Source organism: Pleurodeles waltl, chromosome 12 (genome assembly GCF_031143425.1).
Source record: "Pleurodeles waltl isolate 20211129_DDA chromosome 12, aPleWal1.hap1.20221129, whole genome shotgun sequence".
NCBI classification, from domain to species: Eukaryota; Metazoa; Chordata; class Amphibia; order Caudata; family Salamandridae; genus Pleurodeles; species Pleurodeles waltl.
The window spans coordinates 152,982,372-153,007,882 of record NC_090451.1 but is presented as its reverse complement, the minus strand read 5'-3'; the positions used below and the strand labels follow the sequence as shown (position 1 = coordinate 153,007,882).

Here is a 25,511-nt window from a genome sequence, read left to right as displayed (position 1 = left end):
AAGGCTGGCGGTACGGGGAGTCGTGGGGCCCCTGCACTGCCAATGCCACTGGTATGGGCAGTGCAGGTGCCCCCAGAAAGGGCCCCGTGCAGCTTTTCACTGTCTGCATAGCAGACAGTGAAAAGCATAACAGGTGCAACTGCACCCGTCGCACGGCCGCAACACCGCCGGCTCCATTTGGAGCCGGCTCCCATGTTGCGGCCCACATCCCCGCTGGGCGGTGGGCGGAAACTCTGTTTCCGCCCACCGGGCCAGAGGGGATGTCATTATGGGCACCGCAGGAGTGCGGCTTCATTGGCGACCGCACAGCGGTTCCAACTTGGCGGGCGGCGCTTGCCACCCGCCAATGTTGTAATGACCACCTAAGTCTTTTTGGCCCTGAGACTTCAGAAACAGGAGGCAAGCTCAATCCAAGCGCTTGGAGAGAACTTCTCAGCAAAGCCAGAGGCCAGCAAGGCAGCAGGGCAACAGCAAGGCAGAAGTCCTACACAGCAAAGCAGTCCAAATGAGTTCTTTGGGCAGCCAGGCAATTCCTCTTGACAGGTTGCAGGATCTGGTCCAGAAGTGTAAGAATTGGTGGGGTCTGGGACCCAGTTTATATACTCAAAAATGCCTTTAAAGTGGGGGAGACTTCAAAGAGTGGTTTTGAAGTGCACAAGGTCCCCTTTCAGTACAGGTCTGTCTGCCAGGGTTCCAGTAGGGGTTTAGGCAGTCCATTGTGTGAGGGCAGGCCACTAGCCTTTCAAATGTAAGTGTCAGGCCCTCCACCCTTCCAGCCCAGGAAGACCCATTCAGTATGCAGATGAGTGCACGTGTGACTGAGTAGCCTGTGTTTGTGGTTGTCGGGGTGAAATGCACAAGGGAGCTGTCAACCAGCCAAGCCAGATGTTGATTGGAGACAGGCTGTAAGGCACAGATGGATTTTAAGTGCAGAGAAATGTTCACTTTCTAAAAGTGTCATTTATAAAGTAGTAATATAAAATCCCACTTCACCAATAAGCAGGATTTTGTATTACCATTCTGGCCATACTAAATATGACCTGGTTACCCCTTTCTGATCATAATCTACAGCTCAAACAGTTTATGAGAGTAGCACTAAGGGAAGGAGCGGGCCTCACAGTAGTGGAAAACAGATTTAGGAGTTTTCCACTCCCAGGACATATAAAACACACATGTACATGTCCTGCCTTTTATCTACATAGCACCCTGTCCTATTGGTTACCTAGGGCCTACAGTAGGGGTGACTTATATGTAGAAAGACAGGAGTTTAAGGCTTGGCAAGTACTTATAAAATGCCATGTCAAAGTGGCAGGGAAACTGCACACACAGGCCATGCAATGGCATGCCTGAGACATGGTTAAGGGGCTACTTATGTGGGTGGCACAATCAGTGCTGCATGCCTACTAGTAGCATTTGATTCACATGCCCTGGGCACATGCAGTGCACTTTACTGAGGACTTACATGTAAATCAAATATGCCAATTAGGAATGAACCAATGTTACCACGTTTAAGGGAGAGTGCCTATGCACTTAAACACTGATTAGAAGTGTTTAAGTGTGCAGAGTCCTGAAACCAGCAAGAACATTGTCAGAAAAGTGGAGGGAGGCAGGCAAAAAGTTGGGGGATGACCACCCTAAGGCTGTCAGGTCTAACATTCACTTTAGCCTTTTGGTCCTGCTGTGTGTCTCTGATCACTTGTCTGGTGTGGGTGACAGCTGTGCTTTGTGTATCCCCCCTAGACAGCCACCCAGAATGGGAGCTTAGGTGTGACTTGACGGGCCATCCACATGCTGATGGGCCACCCTGGGAAAAATGGGAGGGAGAAGCTTGGCACAGCCTCACATGTACATCTGAATATGCTGTATCCTTTCCCCACACAAAGGGCTGCATAACCTCTTGTACTGAATATTGAGCCAGGACATCTGTGCACTTCAAAAGTCTGTCTTTGAAGTTTACCAATTTCAAAGGCCAAAGTGGGTATAAGTACTGGACCTCTGACCACCAACTCAGTAAACCAATGGATCTGTTGATAATCTGATAGGAAGAAAGACTGTTGTGCTGTTATAAGGACTGCCACTCTGCTGGACTGCTACTCCTGGACTCCAGCTTTGCTGTGCTGACCTCCTGATGGCTGCACTCTTGCCTGAGAGTGAGGCGGACTAGACCAGCATCTTTCCAACCCAGTACCCAGATTGACTCCAAGAGCCAGCTGACTGGTCTTCTGATTGACGTCTCAACAACGTAAAAGACTTCCACAAACCTACATCTACACTTGGACTCTGCTATCTGTGAGTCTGTCCTGCCAAGTGGTGCCAACCCAAGTCCTGGTCCCTTGGAAGTGGGCCTTAGGTGCCTGCTGAAGTTGAAACGATGCATCACCGCTGAATGGATCAGAACTGGCACATCGCCCCTGTTGTATTGATCAGAACAGGCGCATTTGCCCCCATTGTGTGTATCAGAGTCAACGCAACACCTCTGCAGAATGGCTCGACTTTGGTGCATCATCTTTGGAACTGCCATATCTCAGACAGATGCATCAATGCTGTTGTGTGGGGAAATTCGACACATCTTCACCACTGCATGGGAAGGATCGACACATCGCCACTACTGCGGGGACCAACACTGACACATCGCTTCAGCCTGCTCCCTGGTTCTGCAGGCCCAACTGGGTCATTGTAGCTGGCTCGCGCCCCATCGCAGTCAGCCTAAATGTTTGACTTAATTCCTGTCTGGCATTACCAGTTACCCCAGTCAGCGCTTTTTGCTTCAAAGGGCTTTTGTACAGTTTATTCTTTAAAAATTCCTAATTCAAGTTCTGCTTACTGGATTTTTTTCATTTTGGTCTTGTTTTATTTATTAAATTAAGTTCTATTTGTCTAACTAGGTGTGGAATCTTTTTGTGTGGTGTTATCATTGTTTTACTGTTTGAAGTGTTGCACAAATACTTTACACATTGCCTCTTACGTTAACCCTGACTGCTCTGTGGCAAGCTACCAGAGGGTGAGCACAAGTTAATTTTGTGCAGGTGATGTACCCTGACTAGGATTGTGGTTCCGCTTTGATGAGGGATTGTGGTTCCTCTGTGATGCGGGGCTCTTTTGACATCCAGGGACGATGTGTGGAAAAATCCTGGGTGTGTGGGAAGAAGTCAGACATTGCGTCGATACAATAGGCGATGCGTAACATTTTCTGTCACCCAGGAAGTCAAGCTGGGTTGTTCCGGCTTGGCTGTGCGTCGAACCGGGCGGGCTGTACGTCGAATTTCTGGTCGCAATGCAGGTGCTGCGTCGATCTTCACATGGGAAGTCGACTGCATCATTCCGGTTTGGCTGTGTGTTGATTTTCTCGTCGTAGGGAAAGCTGTGCGTCGTTTCAGCGCTTTTTGCTTCGAAGGGCTTTTGTACAGTTTATTCTTTAAAAATTCATAACTCAAGTTCTACTTACTGGATTTTTGTCATTTTGGTCTTGTTTTATTTATTAAATGAAGTTCTATTTGGCTAACTAGGTGTGGAATCTTTTTGAGTGGTGTTCTCACTGTTTACTGTTTAAAGTGTTGCACAAATACTTTACACATTGCTCTTAAGTGAACCCTGACTGCTCTGTGGCAAGCTACCAGAGGGTGAGCACAAGTTAATTTTGTGCAGGTGATGTACCCTGACTAGGATTGTGGTTCCTCTTTGATGAGGGATTGTGGTTCCTCTGCGATGCGGGGCTCTTTTGAAGTCCAGGGACGATGCGCAGAAAAATCCTGGGCGTGTGGGAAGAAGTCAGACATTGTTTCGATACAATAGGAGATGCGTAACATTTTCTGTCGCCCAGGAAGTCAAGCTGCGTTGTTCCGGCTCAGCTGTGCGTCGAACCGGGTGGGCTGTATGTCGAATTTCCGGTCGCAATGCAGGTGCTCCATCGATCTTCACATGGGAAGTCGGCTGCGTCATTCCGGTTCGGCTGTGTGTTGATTTTCTCGTCGTAGGGAAAGCTGTGCGTCATTTCAGCGCTTTTTGCTTCGAAGGGCTTTTCTACCGTTTATTCTTTAAAAATTCATAACTCAAGTTCTACTTACTGGTTTCTGTCATTTAGGTCTTGTTTTATTTATTTACATTAAGTTCTATTGGGCTAACTAGGTGTGGAATCTTTTTGTGTGGTGTTTTCACTGTTTTACTGTTTAAAGTGTTGCACAAATACTTTACACAGTGCCTCTTAAGTTAAACCTGACTGCTCTGTGGTAAGCTACCAGAGGCTGACCACAAGTTAATTTGTGCAGATGATGTACCCTGACTAGGATTGCTGTTCCTATTTGATGAGGGATTGTGGTTCCTCTGCGATGCGGGGCTTTTCTGATGTCCAAGGACGATGCGCGGAAAAATCCTTGGCGTGTGAGAAGAAGACAAAGACGTTGCGGTGATCCAGTAGGCGAGGCGTCAAATATTCTGTCGCCTAAGAAGTCAGGCTGCGTTGTTCCAGCTCGGCTGTGCATCGATCCGGGCGGGCTGTGCGTCAAATTTCCAGTCGCAATGCAGGTGCTGCATCGATCTTCGCATGGGAAATCGGCTGCATCGTTCCCGTTCGGCTGTGCAGTGATTTTCTCCTTGTAGGGCAAGCTGTGCGTTGTTTCTGGCAGGCTGTGCATCGATTTTTGGCACACAAGGAGATGAAGTATTTTTGGCCCTGAGACTTCAGAAACAGAAGGTACATACCTCTGTCAACCAGAAACCCAATTTCTAACTAGAGGGAAAAGAGAAGAGAGATCTAGAGTTTAAGGGATAACAGACAGAAGGGATGGAAAAGTGATTGAACCCAGGAATGTACTTTAGTGGCAGGAGTGAGGATTAGAAAAGAGAAATTGGGCAGTGCAGCAAGGATTCTGGGAACACACCTTAATAGATGCAAGCAAAGATAGACAGGATGGAGCTCAAGCATGAATACAATACACAGTAGAAAGAAAGTCACACTTTAAGGCAAGTTAGGAAGGTGCTCATCATAAAATAAAAACAAGAGGAGGGAAAATATGAACAGGTATGAGCTGCTAACTGAAAATGAGCGATCACATTGACTGAAGAACTATAATCAAAATGAAGAGGTGAGGCTGAGAAAGAAGGAAGCTAAAGCATAAGAGAGAAGGGGTAATCAAGACAACAAAGGACTAGAGTGAGTCTGAGCATTTTATCAGTAGAAATTAAAAGTAATGTATGAATTTTTTTTAAATATTGTATAATTGAAGGCTACAAACACATCATCATGCATAAAGTGAGCAGAGACAGAAACAGAGTAGTGCTAGATGACCCCAACGTTTTAGGCTTTGGAAAAGAAATGAATGGAATAGTAAGAAGAAATAAAAGGAGAAGGACAAGCAAAAGATGATGAAGTTGGAAAAGAAAGAATTTCAGTCTCTCTCCTAATCTAATGAATACTGTAAGAATTCCTCTAGATGTGACAACAGAAATAAAAGATTAAAGTGAGCCATTTAATGGTCATAATATCAGGAGAAGCAGGAGAGACACCATGCACCCTATGATTAGGATGGATGACATCTCATATTGTTCCTCTTTTCCCACTCTATGCCCATATACGGCTTTCAATTTTCTAATGTGGTGGTCGAGATTACAGTAAAAAGAAGATGTGGAAACAGTTCTCTAAGACCACTTTTAGAATTCCCTGTTTCTCCAGCAGCCTTGATGACTCCTGTGACAAGAGGTAGCATGGGCATTGCCAGGGGTACAAAGAGCAAACCAGAGATAACACCTGCTTCTTACAGCTATCTCATACTGCCAGCCTTTTAATAAGTGTTTGCTAGTGTCCATCATTTTAAATGAGCTAGCTAATTCTGAGATTCTGTCCATGGTAGCAGAAAGGATAGACCTAGGAACATTTATGATGGGAAAATATTGAGCTAGCCTCTGTTCAGGAGGAGGACAGAATCACTGTCATGTGTTACAACAAAGCTTGGTTTGTGGTCCCACACATGTCCCATAGCTCATGCTTTGAAAATAGCGAATACCTACTCAGATGTGACAAATGCATGTTCTTTGATTGCTTGCACTACGTCATCAAATTTAATCTTTGTAGTCCGCGTCCACCCATGGTAAATTATTGGTTTTCCGTCTGGGCCATCCCAGCAATCCACTGAAAGAAAAAAGAGACCTGGTAACAGCAGAAGTCTTAGAAGGGAAGATAGATATTATAACTGCACACATACATTGTAAGCTATTATAAGAATGCTAACATTGGACAGACCCAAGTAGTACTCAAACATCAGTCCCACTAGTGATGTACAACTGAAAAATGTAACATAGAATTCAGTCTTCAAGTTGGCAAAAGCATAGTACACATCATGCCAAACCAAAAGGAAAATTCTAGCAACTGGAAAGATCTTCACTAGGGTGAGAGCAGTTCTGGAGGTTTCAAGTAAGGATGGGAAAGCCTCTTGGGACATGAATGTTTTAGTATTTTTAACACCACTTGGATAAGAAGCTTCTAAGAAGCATAGAGCACCCATAACGACTTCACTCATTGCTTCTTGGTGTAGCAACTGTCTTGCTCGATTTTGGTTGCCATGCTTCATCTCTGGTTAAAGTTGGGATTTTAAGTTTAAATAAAGTAACTATATAGGGCCAAGGCCCCTCTGTACATGGAAGATGGTATAGAGAAGGCTGCATTTTATCTTTTGCAGGACTGGTAGCCAGTGAAGTTATTTGAAACCAAAAGTGATCCAATTTATTTGAACTGGGGCAGAGACTCACTTCTTCAGTACACAGTGTATGCACTTTTGAAATCAATTTCCTAGAGGCAGTGGTGTAGACAAAGGCGCCCTAATCAAACCTCCACAGCAGTAGGTCTTGTTCAGGTAAATGCACCACAAGACTGATTTGTTGACCAAAAGAAAGATTTTTGCCAGAACCTGCTACACTTTTTGCAGTATGAACTGGGACAAGATTGGGATGTCTCCCAGTTCGGAGGGCATATATAGCCACAAAGTTATCAGCTCACTAGCCTCCATCTCTAAGGCTTTTGGTTATAAAGCAATTCAAATAAAGTTGTCTCTTCTTCAAATCTACATGTGCTCCAGGTAAAATGTGATGATCTTGTTCTGTTATTCCAAGATGCCCAGCTGAATGGGGAGATGGATATTATCTGCATACATATGAAACTCCAGGTTATGGTGTGATAAATTCTGGGACCGTAATTCTACTGAATAGAAGTGAGGGCAGAAGTGAACCCTGTGGGACACCGCACAAGATCTGAGTCATAAACACAATTTGCTCCTTACGGTCACTCCATTGCACCATGCAAACGTGTAAGGGCGCAATAATGCAGTTCATATTTAGGATACAGTGTATTTGATGATAGAGTTTATGTGCACCATATGGCTTTTGGCTAGGGTAAGCACTCTGGGGGCAGTTCAATGAGGCTATGCAGGAATATTCAGATAGGTATAGAGTCATCAATAGTAGAGTATTGAATAGTTTGAAGCAGTCAGTGGTTTGAGCTCAACTGGAACAAAGAATGAAAGTGCTTAGCCACACAATGATTGTAATGACCCTAACTGTCACTAAGATCCAGTGGAGTGTTCTGGGAGCAGGTTTTTTTTGGTCCTATTTCTTCCACTTGAGGTCTTATCTTGCTGCATGATGCTGTATATATTCTTACATGTCACTTACTGTCTTGAGCAGGGATGTGCAGATTATATTGACTTAGTCCAGCATCACCATAACAAGTGATCTAGTGAGCTATACTTTATGATATTTTTAAAGGAAAGGTGGGATCTTGGGAACCCGTAACACCTGAAAGATGGTTATATTTTGTAACCTTCTATTTATCAAAGTAAATGAGTGTTCCCACGTTCCTTGTGTTTTAAGTGAATGGTATGGTGTATCCAGTGCTAACCTGGGATCATTTCACTTTTTGTTTCTCCCAGTGATAGGATTTCAGCCAACAGGACAAGTTACTTACCTTCAGTGACACCGTTTCTGGTAGAGACTATGGGCCTTATTACGACCTTGACGGAGCAGTTTCCTCCATCAAAAATGTGACAGATATCCTGTCTGCCTTATTATGATCTCCACTGAATATAATGGGTTATATATCTAGCTGCAGATTCCTTACCTGCGAATTCTCCCCAGGCGTTTAGACTGGATCCAGAAGATTTTTCATGAGCACCGGAAATGATCTTGCGATACCCATATGGGTGCCACCAAGGTGCGCTGACATCAGTTTCTTTTCACGACTTCCCATGCCAGAAGCGCAGAGCCATGAAGAACACTGACAAGTGGCGAGTCAAAGCTAGGGTCCTGAAAGGGAAGTCCCTTCCCTAGAATCCCATATAAATCCACTTGCAGAGCGGGGATGATGGGAATCTGCAGCTAGACATAGGGCCTGAGTTAGATGTTGACGGTAATGGTCCCACCGTCAACTTTTGAACTGAAACCCATATGATGCTGTGATATTTTGCTTGCCATATTTAGATGTTGGTTGTCCCATAGATGAAAGCCCTCTCGAGTCCCGACGACCTCTGCCAAGAAACTTGGCCAAGAAACTTCACCCGCATCAACGGTGCCATTGGATATACTGGCTGATGGTGGGACCCCAGCTACACTTACCGCCATGCAGATTTGTATATGCCTTACTGTCAAGGGAAAAGTGTCAGTTCAACCTCCACTTATGAGTTGGTAGAATGGTGGGGAAGAGTAAAAAATCAACTCCCCCCCAATGTCTTTGCCTGGGCAAGACCTGTCATCACTGCTGCCACTGACCCACGGAGAAAACACTGAGGGTCACATGTACGAATATTAGGTTTTGCAACTCGCAAATTGCGAGTCGCAAAACCTGATGTACAACAGTGTCAATTACACTATTTGCGATTCTCAGTGCCCAATGGGGTCGCAAATGACCTACTTCATAAATATTCATTAGGCAAGTTGCAATTTCTGACCCCATTGGGAATGGCAGCCCTCACAAAGATGGTGGTCTGATGGGGACAGCAGACCACCATGTCTGTGACTGCTTTTAAATAAAGCAGGTTTTTTTTTAAATGCAGCCCGTTTTCCTTAAAGGAAAAAGGGATGCATTTAAAAAACAAAAATTAAAAGTTTTCTTTTCTTTTTTTTAGAGCAGGCAGTGGTCCATTGGACCACTGCCTGCCCTGAAAAAATATTTTTGCTACCATTCACAAAGGGGAGCCCCATGGGGACCCCGTCCCGTTTGCGAATGGGTTAGCACCAATTTGAAATTGGTGCTAACTGCAATTGTTTTGTGACCGCATTCACGGTCACAAAACATTCCTACATCGCATTGCAAGTAGGAAGGAAACATCCCTTCCTAATTGCGATTCTCAAACCTATTTTGCAATTCAGTAAATGGAGTAGTGAATCGCAAAATAGGGTCCGTACATACCAAAATGCTTTTTTCTTGTCGCAAACAGGCCTGATTCTGTGCATCTGGCCGTTTGCGACAAGAATAAAGGTATGCGTACATCTGGCCCTAAATAACTGTAACTTGCATATGGGAGGTACGCAATGCTGTCACACATAGCTGGGGACACACTGGTACAACACGAATATCACACACATACACAACTGTCATTGTGGTGTCAGTATTCATTGCAAAATGAATGATGACACCACAATGACTTTACACTCACACTGAACAATGGTGTCCGTGTGTGCGCATTGCAAGTGGACCAGTACGGGATGGGTTTGTGCTATCCGTTGTGTATGTGAGTGTGCACATGTATGTGGACTGGCTGTTTGAGATGGTGGGAGCTGGAGTGGGTGGTGCGGTTGTGTCTGTATGTGTGTTGCCTGCATATGAGATCGATGTTGTGGATGCTGTGTTGCCATGTGACAGAGCCAGGTGATTGTGGGTGTTGTTTAGCAGGAATGATATGTATAGTTGTGCGTTTGTGTAAGTGTGTTTGTGTAGCTGAGTGTGTAGTTGTGTTGTTTGTTGTGGTTGTATAGTATGAAGGTGCAGTCTCAATGGTGTGTGTGTGTTGTGGCATGGCTGTATGCCAATGTGTGTTTTCTGCATGTACAGGTAGTGTTGCATCAAAACAGCAATGGGTTATTGTGTGAATGTGGTGTTTTGTGTGTAGTGCGGGGATACACATATGACAAAGGAAGAGCGTGTTTGTGTGTGTCACCTCTATTCTAGCCACTGCCATTGCAAAAGGTCCATTGGTTTCCACCGCCGTCTACCTCCTTCAACAATCCACCACCATTAGATCTGCTTGCAGATCTGTAACATCTACATATGGTGGGTGGAAGACCGTCAAGTTGATGGTCTTCTTGGGTCCGTCATCGTCACAGCTTGGAAGGACGACTGCCAAAATCTAAATCAGGCCCATAGTTTCTACCAGATAAGGCTTTACTAAGAATAACTTGTCCATCTTACAGAGACTTCTAGCTGCAGATTCCTTATCTGTGAATAGATACCCAACAATACCACCCCCAGAGGTGGGTTTGCAAACCAATTTCAAATGAGAAAGTCCTGCAGTACCAAACGGGCAAAGTGCCCATCCCTACGGACCTGACTGTCCAGGCAGTAGTGTTTAGTAAACGTGTGCCAAGATGCCCACGTTGCTGCCTGGCAGATGTCCAGGACCAGAACTCCACATCCTAACACAACGGTTGCAGTTTTAGCTCTGGCGGAATGAGCCTGCCAGCTTTTAGGAGGTTGTTTTTTGGCCAGTGCATAGCAGATCTTGATGGAGAGCATGACCCAACCAGAGATGGTTCCCTTCTGTACCGCTGACCTTTCTTCGCACCCATCCACCGGAACTCACGGGTACAATCAAGATAGAAAGCCAATGCCTTTTTTTAGATCCAGGAAGTGAAGTCTCTTCTTTTCCTTAGAAGGATGTGGGGTGTGTAAAAAGTAGGCAGGGTGATTGATCTGCCTACATGAAAAGGCATGACCACTTTTGGACGAAAAGAGGCCCTTGTGCGAAGCACCACTTTGTCATTATATATATAGAGAGGTAGAGCTGCTTAGATGACAAGGCCTTCAGCTCATTCACTCTGCAGGCACATGTAATTGCCACAAGGAAGGCTGTTTTCAGTGTGAGACACCTGAGGATACAATTGTGGAGGGGTTCGAAAGGAGCACACATCAAAAATGTCAGAACCAAATTAAGATCCCACTGGGGCATAATGACTGGGGAACGAGGGGATAGATGAGTAAGACATTTGAGGAACCTATGTACAATAGGAGACTTAAACTAGGAGGGCTCATCAGGCAACTGCAAGACAGCAGCAATGGCAGATAAATAGCCCTTAAGAGTGCCCAAGGCAGAGCCCTGTTGAGCAGGGGAAAGAATGAAGTAAAACCTCAGAAAGGGGGCAGAAAGGGGATCAACAACTTGCCTGTGCACTATGCTACACATTTCTTCCAACAACAGGCTTAGATCATTTTGGTGGATGGACTCCTGGCTGCCAATTTGACATTACAGAGACTTTGGGAGGGAGGTCGAATGCTGTCAAATGCGGCTGCTCGATCTACACGGAAGAAGGCAGAGAGTGGATAGCTTCAGGTGAAGAACCCTCCCCTGCTGCTGCTACAGAGGATCTTCCATAATAGGTAGTCTGATCGGAGAATCGATGGACATGCTTAGCAGCTCGCAATACCAGACTCTCTGTACCCAGTCTGGAGCTACAAGGATTACTTGGGCTGGTTGTTCCTGATCTTCTTGAGAACTTGGGGCAGGAGTGGTATGGATGGAAAGGAGTACAGGAGGCCTGGATTCCACTTGAGATGAAAAGCATCTCCAAGTGAGAGCCGCCTTAGAAAGTCCAGCGTGCAACACTGCTGACATTGCATGTTCTTGGCAGAGGTGAACAGATCTAACCTAGGCTCTTCCTACTGTTGAAAGAGACCTTGTGCCACCTCTGGGTGGAGATACCATTCGTGATCCGCTAGGTAACTTTCACTGAGTTTGTCTGCTCTGGCTTTCAGTGAGCCTGACAGGTGTTGAACCACCAGGGATACGTCAGCCATGTCTAAAGGCGTAGAGCCTCTTGACAAAAGGTCCACAATTCCATCCCATTGTGTTTGTTGAGGGACCACATGATGGTGCTGTTGTCCATAAACACCTGCACTAGCCTCCCCCTGATGGAGAAAGGCTTTCAATGTTAGCTGGATCATGCAGAGTTCCAGCAGATTGATATGGAGTCCATATTCCGCCAGAGATGAGAGTCCTCTAAGCACCACCTCTCCCAGGTGGCTGCCCCATTCCAGAAGTGACGCATCTGACATTACTGTCAGTTCTGGCTCAGGAAGGGAGAGGGATCTACCTCTGACCCAATTGCGGTCTGTTCACCACCACTGCAGATGTTTTGCATTTTCGGGCGAGATCTGGACTACGTCAGTGAAATTCCTCTGATGCTGCACCCACTGGAACTTCAGGTCCCACTGCAGAGCAAGCATATACCATCTGGAATGTGTCACCCAAAAGATGCAGGAGGCCATGAGTCCCAACAGGCTCAGAGTTAGTCTCACTGAAAACCAGGGTAGAGGCTGAAACATCTTTATCATAGTCTGAATATCCTGGGCTCGCAGCCAGCTCAGGATGGTAAAGGCAGAAACTGCAGCGCGTACAGAACAGCTCTGATGAAAGGGAGCATCTGAGAGGGACTCAAGTGAGACTTTGGCTCGCTTATAGTGAACCCCAGTGAATGCAGGAGGTTCGCTGTAGTCTGGAGGTGGGAGACGACAGCCTGGGGTCAGGCCGCATTCAATAGCCAGTCGTCGAGATAGGGGAAGACTGACACTCCTGATCTCTGCAGATGAGCTGCAACCACTGCCATCATCTTGGTGAATATCCAAGGGGCGTTGGTAGGGCCAAAGGGAAGCATGATAAACTGAAAGTGCTTATGGCTTACCATGAACCGCACTGAGCCAATGTGAGCAATTTGAATTTCTCCATCTTGAGGTAGAGATTGAGGTCTCGTAGGTCTAAAATAAAGCAAAATCTTTTGTCTTTTTTGGGAACCAGAAAGTAGCAGTAATAACAACCAGAGACTATTTCTGGCACCGGAACCCTCTCTATGGCTCCCTTGGCCAAGAGAGCTGTGACTTCCTCGCAGAAAAGGGGCAGATGAATCTACGTCATACGGTCATGAGATGGTGGCATACAGGGAGGGGTAGTCTCGAAGGGAAGGGAGTATCCTGTTTGGACAATCTGCAAAACCCACCTGTCTGATGTTCTGGATAGCCAGTAAGGCAGGTGATGGTGAATACTACCACCAACTGGGTGCCCGTGGTGGTAAGGAGGCAAACTAGGAGAGTTTGGAGGCTTCTGCAGATGGGATGGGGGTGGTGGACTGACCAGACCACTGGCCACCTGACCCACGAGGTTTGTGGGTACTGTGCCCTCATTCAAGCAGAGGCTGGGAAGCATGCGCAGCATGGTGCCTGGGCAGGAACTGGGGCAGCTGAAAACCCCTTGTGTAGCCACAAAAAGAGTGAAAGGCAGCTTAGGTGAGGACGGAGTGTCACTGCAAGGCCCAAGGACCTGGCCATAGCCCAAGAATCCTTTGGGCACCCAACCGCTGAATCTGCCATCGAAGGGCATGTCCATTAGGGAAAAAAAACAGAGGGACTCAGCCAGGTGTGGAGCCTCAGGGCCACTATTGTGGAAACTGCTCTGCCTAGTGAGTCGGTTGTGTCAGGTCTGCAACAATTGTGAATTTTGCGGCATCGTTCCCGTTTGCAACAGCTGAGACAAAGTACAGCCCGGGCCTCCTCCGGGACCTGTGGCAGCACTTGTGCAATCAGATCCCACAGAGCACTTGTTCACACACCGTAATGCCAGGGTGGTGGTCTTCTTACCATGTTAGAAATGGGGCCTCTAATTGGCAGTGGTTTGCACCCTGTTCAAATTGCTACCCTCACTTTAGTCAGGTTAAGGGAGCCACACAGCTTAAGCAGTCAGGCTCATCTCAGAGGCATTCTGTAAAGTACTCGTGCACACACACACACAGACACACAGTAACACAATGAAAACATCACGAAAGTACCCCACACCAGTTTGCGAAAATAGCCAATATTTATCTGAGGAAAACAAGACCAAAGTGACAAAATTCCAACATACACAAGCAAAGGTACACATTTTCAAAGATTAAACTTCACTATAGCACTTAGAAACATAATAGTTCCAACTGGTGCTATCACAATGTCTTGCAGGGGCGGTGATGTGGCGTCAGTGGCAAGGTATCAGTTCCTTACGAAGAAACCAGAGGGTTAAGTCATGTGCAGTCAACTTCGAGGTGTCACAATCACATTACTGAGCCACAGGTGCTGACGCCGAGTTGGGTGTCCCAGACTTAAGGGACAAGGCTCTCAGGACTCACGTTGTGGCACGACTTCTAATGCGCTGCAGCGACGTCAGGCCTGTGGCGTCGGTCACGGCCATTGCACTCAGAGGGAACCATGGCTCTGGTGCAAGCACCTGCACAGAGTTGGTCAGTGGCGCCAATTCTGAAGTGGCTCTGGAGTCGATGTGCTTGTTTCTTCTTAGTTACATCACAACTTACTCCCAAGGGCCCAGGAAATGGATTTGGCACCACTTGGTGAGTCAGGACTCTCAGCAAGAGAGCCCAAGTGCTGGCAGCTTAAGTCCTTGATGTGCCTGAGACTTCTAACAGGAGGCAAGCTCAGTCCAGCCCTTGGAGAACCTTTGGAATCAGGATGTAGAAAGCAAAGTCCAGTCCTTTCACTCCCAGAACAGAAGCAGCAAGCAGCAGGCCAGCACAGCAAAGCAGCAAGCAGAGTGGCAGCCCCGCATACAGCACCCAGCTTTTCTTCCTAGGAAGTCCAGTAGGATTCTGAAGTTGTGTTCTCTTAAGTCCTATACTTATACTCATATCTGCCTTTGAAGTATGCAAACTTCAAAGAAAAGTCTTTGTAGTGCACAGGACCCTGCCTTTCCTGCCCTAGCCCCAGACACACTCCAGGGCGTTGGAGACTGCTTTGTGTAAGGACAGGCACAGCCCTATTCAGGTGCAAGTGTCAGCTCCTCCCACCACTCTAGCATAGGAAGACCCACCAAGATATGCAGGGCACACCTCAGTTCCCTGTAAGTGACTATCTAGAGTGAATTCACAAAACAGCCCAACTGTCATCCTGACCCAGAAGTTTATTACATAGACAGGCTGAGACACATCATGATTAAATAAGAAAATGCCCACTTTCTAAAAGTGTAATTTTCAAACTTACAAATTAAAAACCAACTTAACCAAAAATGTGTTTTTACATTGAGTTCAGAGACCCCAAACTTCAGATCCAAATCTGCTCCCAATGGGAAATTAGACTTAAAAGATATTTAAAGGCAATCACCATGGTAGAGATAGGCCTTGCAATAGGGAAAAACAAATCTAGCAGTATTTCACTATCAGGACATGTAAAGCACACCAGTACATGTCCGACCGTTTAAATGCACTGCACCCTGCCCATGGGGCTGCCTTGGGCCTACCTCAGGGGTGAATTACATGTAGTAAAGGGGAAGGTTTGGGCCTGGCAAGTGAGTGCACATGTCAGGTCGAAGTTGCAGGTCTGAGACATGTTTACAGGGCTACTCATGTGGGTGGCAGAATCTGTGCTGCAGGCCCACTAGTACCATATGATTTACAGGTCCCGGGCACACATAATGTGCTTTACTAGTGACTTACTAGTAAACAAAATATGTCAATCATGAATCAACCAATCACCAATACAATTTAGACAGAGAGCACTTGCACTTTGGCACCGGTCAGCAGTGGTAAAGTGCTCAGAGTCCTAAAGCCAACAAAAAGAAGTCAGAAAAAAATAGGAGGGGCTATCCCTGCAAAAAGGGCCATTTCCAACACAAAAGAATTCCAACCTGTTGGATTGCCTATCTGGGGGAGCATTAGGGAACCCACTGTGGGAAACTGAGGCTTGGACCACTAAGCTGTCAGGGGTGGGGCGTTGCATGAAGAAGGTTGGGTCACCAGATGCGCGGGCGATGGTAGCGGGAAATTGTCCTTTTCAGAGGTGTCCCTGTGCTGGGTTTGGACCAGGTCCACAAAAAGATGCAAGCAAGGGCATCACTAAACGGGAGCAGGGTTTGGATGTGGATGCTCCTGGTTGCAGCACCTCTGTCAAGAAATTAGTTTTGGCTGCCACCGTAGGTAGTTGGGGGATCCAGGACCTCATCTGCCCTCCTATGCACTACTCCATAAGAAGCTCCCTCCTCTGTAGCCACGGTAGGGGGAGCAAGCATACCAGCACCTGGAGAATTGTCTAGTCTTCTGGCCTCACCCAAATCCTCACACCAGTCAATTTCCTCCTCATAGAGCTGGTATTATGAAGGGTTCAGCCACCCCCTCCAAGTCTTCACTGAGACCTAGCCTGACAGAATAGTGCTCAGACTCCGATCTAGGAAGCAAATCGCCTGCTGGCACTGGAGTTGGTGTTGGGAGACGCCCATCCAGCTCAATGTCAGAGTAGGGGATGACAATGGAGATGGTGCCACCAGGAGTGTCAAAATCAGGACTTTTGTCAGGGAAGATCGAGATGGTATGACATCGGTCCAGACTCAGGACTGGTTCCTCCGGAGGCCCATGGGAGCCACGGCCAAAGCCGCAGATGCGCAACCAGATGGGGCCCCTCCAACTCCACGAGGCACGAAGGCACGCTGACTGGGTAAGACTGCCCAAAAATGAGGCGCATGGCCTCACAGAACTCCTTCAGTTGGGTAGGGGTTATTTTGAATCCCAGAGAGTCCAGGAGGCGCAGAGCCAGCCCGGATTCATGTTCCCAAGAATGAGACCTAGAATGCCGACGCTCCCTCGTCATGTCAGCCGAGGGACAAGGAGAATTTAAACATTGCTTCGACTTCTTCCTCTTCTTCTTGCGCCTCAACTTACTTGATTGTCCTGAGGTGTTGGAGAAAAATGATGAGAACTTCAGACTCTGTAACCAGTCCCAGTGCCTTCCCCTTCACCAGGATGTTGACCTGCGCAGAGTCGCATGCCGGACCGACATCAACTTTAGCGGTCGCCCCCTCAAAGCCTTACGACACATGGCCCGGCACTTAGAGCACTTCTTCGGGATATGGTTGCACTCCAAACACCTCAAAACAGACGAGGTGCGGATCCATCACTGACATCGCTTGTTGACAGTATCTGCAGGGCTTAAAACCTGTCATGCATGACGACATCCTTTACACACCAGGAGGTAAACCTCAAAAATTTTCGACAAAAATTATGAAAAGTTCAGGCAAAAAATGACAATGGGTTACGCTTCTCTTGTATCAGTACTGGCTAGCACGGCAAGAAAAGAACTGACATTGGAATACCTGGGTGGCGCCTATATGGGTCCTGCAACATAATTTCCGGCACAGACAACTCCAACAATGGACCCTGAGCTGGTCAACACCACCTAAAGACGTGCAAGGGTAATGCTCATGAAAAATCTTCCGGATCCAGTCTGAAGCCTGGGGAGAATTCAAAGGTAAGGAATCTGTAGCTAGAAGTCTCTATCAGATAAGCTTTGCCTTATCCATCAGAAATTCAGATCATCTTTTATAATCTCTGGCATTAGTGTGGTCCCATGTTCAACTTCAGTAGGAAGAGAATTTGGATGTCAGCCTCATACATATTGAATTGTAGATATGTGGATCAATTAGTTGCATTTATAGGGACCCTTAGATATAGAACAATAGTGATGATATGGATGGACCCCTCTGTGTATTGCACGAAAATATCATGATTATTGATTTGGGATCCTGTATTCTGATTTGTTGAATGTGACTTTAGAGGAATGATTGTATCCTAGTCAAAGTTATATTTGAGTACACCCTTCTGCATATTTGAAAAGATTCAAAGATATTTATATATTCAATGTGCATATTTCCAGGCCATGAGCGTATCCAAGGAGACATTGCATGATTATAACTTAAATCTATAGTTTGCCTTGTACTGATGTCTTGTTCACATCTATCCTAGTCAGTGCTTAATTTGAACCAGTGGTTTCCAGTGCTCTTGTAGAGTGTGATGTTAGTAAGTGTGTTGGCATTGTCATTGGCAGTGCTGGCATAGGCAGTGAGTGAAGCTGCAGTGGCCTCCTCATGAGGGCCCTGGCACTTATTTACTTATTTATTTGTTTTACAAATTAAGCACTGATCTTAGTTTTTTTAAATGCTCATTTATTGCTACTGAGTTAACTTTACAATTGTTACAAAATAAAAAACGCAAGCATAATTCTGCTTTTCATTAACAAAAAAAAATCAAACAATGCAGTGTGCTCGCCAAAGAGGAGGACTTACATTCAATGCATCGGCACCCCATCCGAAGGCAACGGACGTAGGCTTCTGGAGAAGACTCACTCCTGAGTTGATCTCCTGTGAGATAGCTGAAATACAAGACCATTACATCAGCAGGACCACAGGTATGTGGCAAAGGAGCTCAACAGGGCAATGCTTCAAAAATGTGCATCAAAAATCATACTGTGAGCAGTGCCTTAGACAGACATCAGCTAAGATCAATAGGACATGAGAAAAATATGACCTTAAGCCTAAAGAACAACAGAAAAATAGCATAAATTCAACCAAAATCAACAAACTTCAAATGATGCCAAGAGGACCATTAGCAAGCAATAATATGGCATCAGATATAACTTCAACATAGTACAATAGAATTACAGACAGAAATGAACAATCACACCCCCGCCCCCACCCCCTCGGGGGGGAAAAAAATCACTGTCGTCCACTGGACCACCTGGAAAAGTGATGGCCCATGTAATGGGCAGTTTTTTAGTATTGTCTATTGAAACTGAAAATCCCATTGTTGAAAAATGGGCTACATTTGATTTTACTAAAATACCTAAGGGTCAGACTGAAAACGATTTTGTATTATGTTTGTGTGTTTTTTTTCACTCATACTTGACACTAAATCCTTGTTGGGTTTTAACAAAGCAGTGCAAATGGCTATTTGTGATGCTCGGTAAAATAAAAATGTAATAATAAATGGATGGTGCATGGGCATTCCATTGCATCCATCCTTGGTTTTTGATGCAAATCCATATCTACAAAGACTTGTAAACCTGGACTTGCACCAAATGATGGTGCCTTCCTGAGGCCGGTGTTATAAGGAGAAATATATTTTTCTTTGAGGGAAATGTCTCAAGGGTAGTTTCATGCAGGAAGCCGCCCCTCCCAACATAAAAACTATCCTGACCATAAAACAGACACCAGTGTACTTTGGCTCAAGGGTAACTGCAGTGGCACAAGGCAGCACACAATGCAACAGTGCATGGAGAGAGCAGAACTGTGCGATTCCTTTGAAGATATTGTGCAGTTGTGCTGTACCCAGGTGAGGCAGCACACAGACTTTACTAGCTGTGTTGCTCCACTTGTCCCATGAAGTATGTTGTGTATTTGTATTTGTGGCAAGTGGACGTAATACTTTGTCTGGTGGCTTTGGTGAGGCTACAGCAGTGATGTGGTAAGAGCTTTTGTGCTTTTTTGCTTTTACACTTTGTCACACACATTTCACAGATGCGCTCACCCACACACTGATTTATACCGATACTTCTTCTGCCTTCTCCATAGGACAAAGTGTTTCAGAAATACATTTTTAGGTGGTTTTAGACAGAAATTAGAGATGGCGTCTTGGTGGATGACTGCTGCCCAGGTCTTAACTCGAGATATGGAGGACAGCTCTCAGGAAGGATGAGATACTAAGACAGCATCAGAGGGAGAAAAAAATGGAGCAGAATCTGGAAGGAATCTTGTAGTCGGCGGAGTTTCGCTGCGACCACTGGTCTTCCAGTGATTCTGAGGGAACATGGCTATGGCAATTGTGATTTCCATTTACAAACACAACCTGTGCAGTGTAGTGAGAGTACCAGGGTAGACCTACCCATAGAGTAGGCATGTGTGGTTGCATTGCTTCAGAAATACAATCTGTGTAGTGTAGAGACAGTAACATGGTAGACATTACCACAGAGTAGGCATCAGCAGCAGCAAGCACATACAGTGTGCTCTCTTGGCAGACCACCTCAAATTCCCTCATTCACTGCAGACACTGCATATAAAATCAATACTGCAAATTTTTGGTTGATTGACCAGTCCATCTCATTTCTGATCTTGACTTCCTTGAGAAAAGTTTGTACCAAACACATTTTCGTGCCAAGCAGTTACTGGGGGAGCATTGTGGCACTTTTTGGCATCATTCCAGGGCATAACATTGGGCTCCCACTTCACTTCGGGAGTTGATTAAATTTCTGGTCCGTACTCTCAAAATGGGGATAGTGCACAAACTAAGAAAACAGTCCCACTGGTCTACTTGCACAACTTAGGCAACACACAGCTTCATACCGGTCATGAGCAGTGAGCAGTTATGCTATTTCAGCAGCTGCTATTCAGGAAGTACATATCGAGCAAAAAGAGCTCATATGGCATAATTTTTTTTATGTTATATAGATTTATATAGCGCCTTCTGCTCTGGGGCCTTGTAGCGCTCAGGGCTGAAGCAATAACATCACACAGTATTACCCGGTAAATCAAGCTCTAAATAGCCATATCTTTAAAGCCTTCCTGAAGGAGAGTTCTTGAGTCATTGCTCGAATTTTAAAGGGGAGAGAATTCCACAGCTTCGCTCCCTGGTATGCCAGTGATCTTCCACCCCATCTGGCTTTCTTCACTTTCCGAATTACAGCTAGCAATGCTGAAGAGGATCTGAGAGATCTATTTGGTAAATAGAAAGAGGCCAGAGATCTAAGCATCTCTGGGCCTTGATTGTGTAGTGCTCTGTGCATATGGCATAATGCTTTAAATTGAATCCTCTTGGCTACTGGGAGCCAATGTAATGAGGATATTCCTGCCTTTATAGATTATTTCTTAGGGACATCCAGCAAAAGGCAAGCCAAGGCATTCTGTACCCTCTGCAATCTCTTGATAACATAGTTAGGTGAACCAATAAATAAGGCATTTCCATAATCGATCCAAGACCCAATCAATGCCTGGACAATTAATCTTTTTGCTACAAAAGGAAAAATAGTGAAGGCTTTTCTCAACATTCTCAGGAGAGCAACAGAAGTTGCCGCTATCTTATTAGCGTGATAAGACATTGACAATTGTGGTTTCAGCCAAACCCCCAAGCTTTTAATGATATCTTTAGGGGGAGGGATAGTACCTACTCCATCCATAAATTCTGGAATCACCAAGGGCACTGATGGATGCCCAAAGAGCATCACCTCTGTTTTATCATCATTAAGTTTTAATTTACTTTTTGTCATCCATGCGGCAACTGCTTGTAGACGGGGCCTAAATATTGTCCCTGCATCCTCTGAAACTTTTGAGAATGAGACAATTAGTTGAGTGTCATCTGCATATGACACCACCTTCAGTACGAAAGATTGAACAACTTCCGCCAGAGGCAACATATAGATATTAAAAAGTGTGGGGCTCAGGGACGATCCCTGTGGAACCCCACAACAACCCATAGTGCGTTTTGATATATGGGATCTACTAGTACCTGAAATGACCTGCCATTAATAAATGAGATAATCCATTCTAGGGCTGACCCCGTGATTCCGATCTCTTGTACCCTGTTCTTTAGTATCTCTAGGTCAACTGTGTCAAAAGCGGCACTAAGATCCAGGAGGATATTCGCTGTTTCTATCCCCTTATATAGCTGCTGTTTGGCTTCTTCCGTGACGGCAATTAACACTGCCTTTGTATCATGTAATGGTCTGAAGCCCATCTGCAAAGGGTGCAGAATCTTATTCTCCTCCAAAAAGATAGTGAGCTGAGAGTACACATTTTTCTGCTATTTTCGCCAGAATAGGTAGCAATGAAATAGGTCTGTAGTTACTGAAATGTTCAGGGTTCAGGTTAGGTTTCTTCAAGAGAGGTTTAACAATAGCCTGCTTCCAAGATTATTCCAGTACTAAGCGAAGAGTTAATAGAGTTTGTGATTGCCGGGACCGTAACTGGCCAGCCCATAGATAGTATTTGGGGCATTGCTGGATCAAGTGGGGAGCCTGATTTAATATTTCTAAGATGTCTCTTTACGATATCATCGTGTATTAGCAAAAAATCCGATAGAGTGACTGATTCCCTGGACTCTTGCTTACTAGCTGTCTGTTCCGTATTCGCTATACTAGGAAAGGTAGCATAGATGTCCAACACTTTTTGTTGAAAGTAGGCCGCCAGATTATCAACATGGTCCTGAGGAACATCCACAGGTCCCCGATCATCTGGAGGGAGAGTAATCTCTTTAAGAACACGAAAAATCTCTTTCGGTGAATTGGCCGCTAATTCAATTTTTGATGTTTAGTATCTAGTCTGTGCCGTTTTAATATCGATATGGTAGGATCGAATCGCTTTCCTATATTATTGTCTTATGGATTCATCTTGAGATTTTCTCCATTTTCTTTCCCACTTCCTGCACTCTCTTTTAAGTTGAAGTAGGTCTGGAGTAAACCATGGAGAGTTCCTCCTGCAGCGTCTTTCAACAGAGGCAGAGAGTGGTAGGAGTACATCTAGGGCCAGATTTAGGAAGTTCCGATTCGCAAAATCACATGCAGAACGGTGTCTCAGACACCGTCTGCGATTCGTTATGGGGTCGCAAAGACCCACCTCATTAATATTAATGAGGTGGGTCGCATTTTGCAACCCCATAGCGAGTCCCTGCACTCACAGGGATGGTGGCCTGCTGAAGACAGCAGACCTCCATGTCTGTGACTGCTTTTTAAATAAAGCAGTCTTTTTTTTTTATTTTGCAGCCAGTTTTCCTTGAAGGAAAAAAAGTTGCAAAATAAAAAAAATAACTAAACCATTTGGTTTCGTTTTTTCAGAGAAGGCAGTGGTCCACTGGACCACTGCCTGCTCTGAAAAAAACATTTTGGGCAACATTCACAAAGGGGAAGGGGTCCCATGGGGACCCCTTCCCTTTTGCGAATGGGTTACCACCAGTGTGACACTCACGGTCACAAAGCAATTTAGCATCGCAATGCGAGTCGCAAATAGGAAGGGGACACCTCTTCCTATTTGCGAGTCACATTCACAATTTGCGAGTCGGTACTGACTCGCAAATTGTGAATGTGCATCGCGATGAGCATTTTGCACAGCGCAAACTGCGAATTTCGCAGTTTGCAACATGCAAAATGCTTCCTCGATTTGGCACCCAGACTGTCAGAAATCCAGTTGTTAAAGGATTCTGACAGATCCGTTACATTATTTTGCTTAATCTATTTATTCTTTTTAAGTTCATTGATCCAATCATTGGCCTTCAATTTATGCCATTGTCTTGTCATTGCAGGGGTATTAGAGATCATATTCTTCACTTTTGGTAGAGTCAATTCCATTCTTACCAGAAAATGATCTGACCATGGCAACGGATTTATTGTCAAAGGCATTAATTCAGCGGTGTTTGAAAAAACAAGGTCAATCGTATGACCTTTGTTGTGTGTAGGGCTTTTAATCAACTGTATTAGATCACAGGCATTCATGTCTGCAATCAATGACTTGATTGTTAGGTTGTCTGCTTCTTCTTCGTGTATATTAAAGCAGTGGTTCCCAACCTGTGGTCCGGGGACCCCTGGGGGTCCGCGAAGCCTTCTCAGGGGGTCTGCGAGAGCCTAGAAAATTAACAAATATGAACAAATATTGACAAATTAGGTCCCGAGCTTCCAGTAATGACACAGGCGGGGGTCCCTGGATTCCGATGATGATTCAGTGGGGGTCCCTGTGTTCCATCAATGTTAAAGTGGGGGTCCACAGAAGTCAAAAGGTTGGGAACCACTGTATTAAAGTACCCTAATACTGTAAAGTTGGATTTAGAACAGACTAATTCTGCAATGTTTTCTGCCAAATAAAACAGAAACTTTTCAGCAGGCCCCGGCAGACGATACACCAAAACTCCTGATAAGTTATAATGAGGGCTCATACTGATGGAAAATAACATACTTTCGCATCCTGTGATCTGTAATGGGTGCATGCTAATGGAGCAGGTGTTTCTGTATACTATTGCAATTCCCCCTCCCCTAGTGGGTCTGTGCAGTCTACTTATTTTATACCCTGTGGTTAATGCCATAACGACATCAGGCGCCGAGCTTTCATTAAGCCATGTTTCGGTCAAGAAAAGGGCCATTGGTTTAGTTTGCTCGAGGAGTAGATGTACATCATGCTTATGAGCCCCTAATGAGCGACAGTTAGCTAAAAGAATTACGTTTTTTTAAATATTCTGGGTTATGGGCAGGTCCAAGTTATGTTGAGGGGCCCATTGACATGTGGAGCAAAGGTGTACATTATTCCTCGGGTCTATGGCACTAATACAAGTGCTCTGGGTGAAAGTGTTTAAAGCATGCAGGGCGTCCGCCTCATATTTAATTCTTGCCTTATTTGTAGTGCTTGTGACATACAGACGGGGCTCTGGGCTCGTTCTGGCGCGGACGGGCGCACACAGACTTGCCTTAGGCGTGCCTTTGACGCGCCAGCGGCACGCCCGCAGCACGCGTGCATCTGGGCTAAAAATAGCCCATGTGCAGCAAAAAACTATACCGCCGACCTGCAAAGATGGCGGCCGGTATCGTCCTAGTCAAACAAGAGGAAACAATGGTAACTAGAATCAAGGTGCACTACGTGACCACACCCTGGCCTCTAAACACAGACCTGGATGCAGGGAGAGAATAGTACTATGTATTACCCCGTTTGTGCAAAATAAACATTTTGTTCAATAGAGATTTCCACTTAAAAAGTAGAATAAAACCATTTTAAAACATTAATACTTTAAAACAATATACACTCTGTATGCAGAGCTTGCCCTGTAATCTGTGTATGCTACGATTCGTGCTGCAAGCGGACATTGGCAACAGTAAATTACCTTGTTGTCAGCCGTCCGCTGCGTGTCACGTGCATCTGGGCTAAAAATAGCCCAGGTGCAGCAAAAACTACACCGCTGACCTGCAAAGATGGCAGCCGGTATCGTTCTAGTCAAACAAGAGGAAAAAATGGTAGCTAGAATCAAGGTGCACAACGTGACCACACCCTGGCCTCTAAACACGGACCAGGATGCAGGGAGAGAATCGTACTATGTATTACCCCCGTTTGTGCAAAATAAACATTTTTTCAATAGAGATTTCCACTTAAAAAGTAGACTAAAACTACTTTAAAACATTAATACTTTAAAACGATATACACTCGGTATGCAGAGCTTGCCCTGTAATCTGTGTATGCTACGATTCGTGCTGCAAGCAGACATCGGCAACAGTAAATTACCTTGTTGCCAGCCGTCCGCTGCGCGTCGCGTGCATCTGGGCTAAAAATAGCCTGGGTGCAGCAAAGACTATACCGCCGACCTGCAAAGATGGCGGCCGGTATCGCCCTAGTCAAACAAGAGGAAAAAATTGTAACTAGAATCAAGGTTCACTACGTGACCACACCCTGACTTCTAAACATGGACCAGGATGCAGTGAGAGAATCGTACTATGTATTACCCCCGTTTGTGCAAAATAAACATTTTTTCAATAGAGATTTCCACTTATAAAGTAG

At 45.4% G+C, this 25,511-nt stretch overlaps 1 protein-coding gene across 1 annotated transcript in view; it reads right to left on the bottom strand.

Annotated features, from left to right (window-relative positions):
* The window catches only part of PLCG2 (phospholipase C gamma 2), a 414,427-nt gene that overhangs the window by 185,290 nt on the left and 203,626 nt on the right, over positions 1-25,511 (bottom strand). The window contains exons 12-13 of the mRNA XM_069216644.1: positions 18,282-18,367; positions 6,004-6,124 (exon numbers count right to left, since the gene is read on the bottom strand). Coding sequence (XP_069072745.1) covers positions 6,004-6,124; positions 18,282-18,367 — 207 coding nt within the window. The remainder of the gene's footprint in view (positions 1-6,003; positions 6,125-18,281; positions 18,368-25,511) is intronic.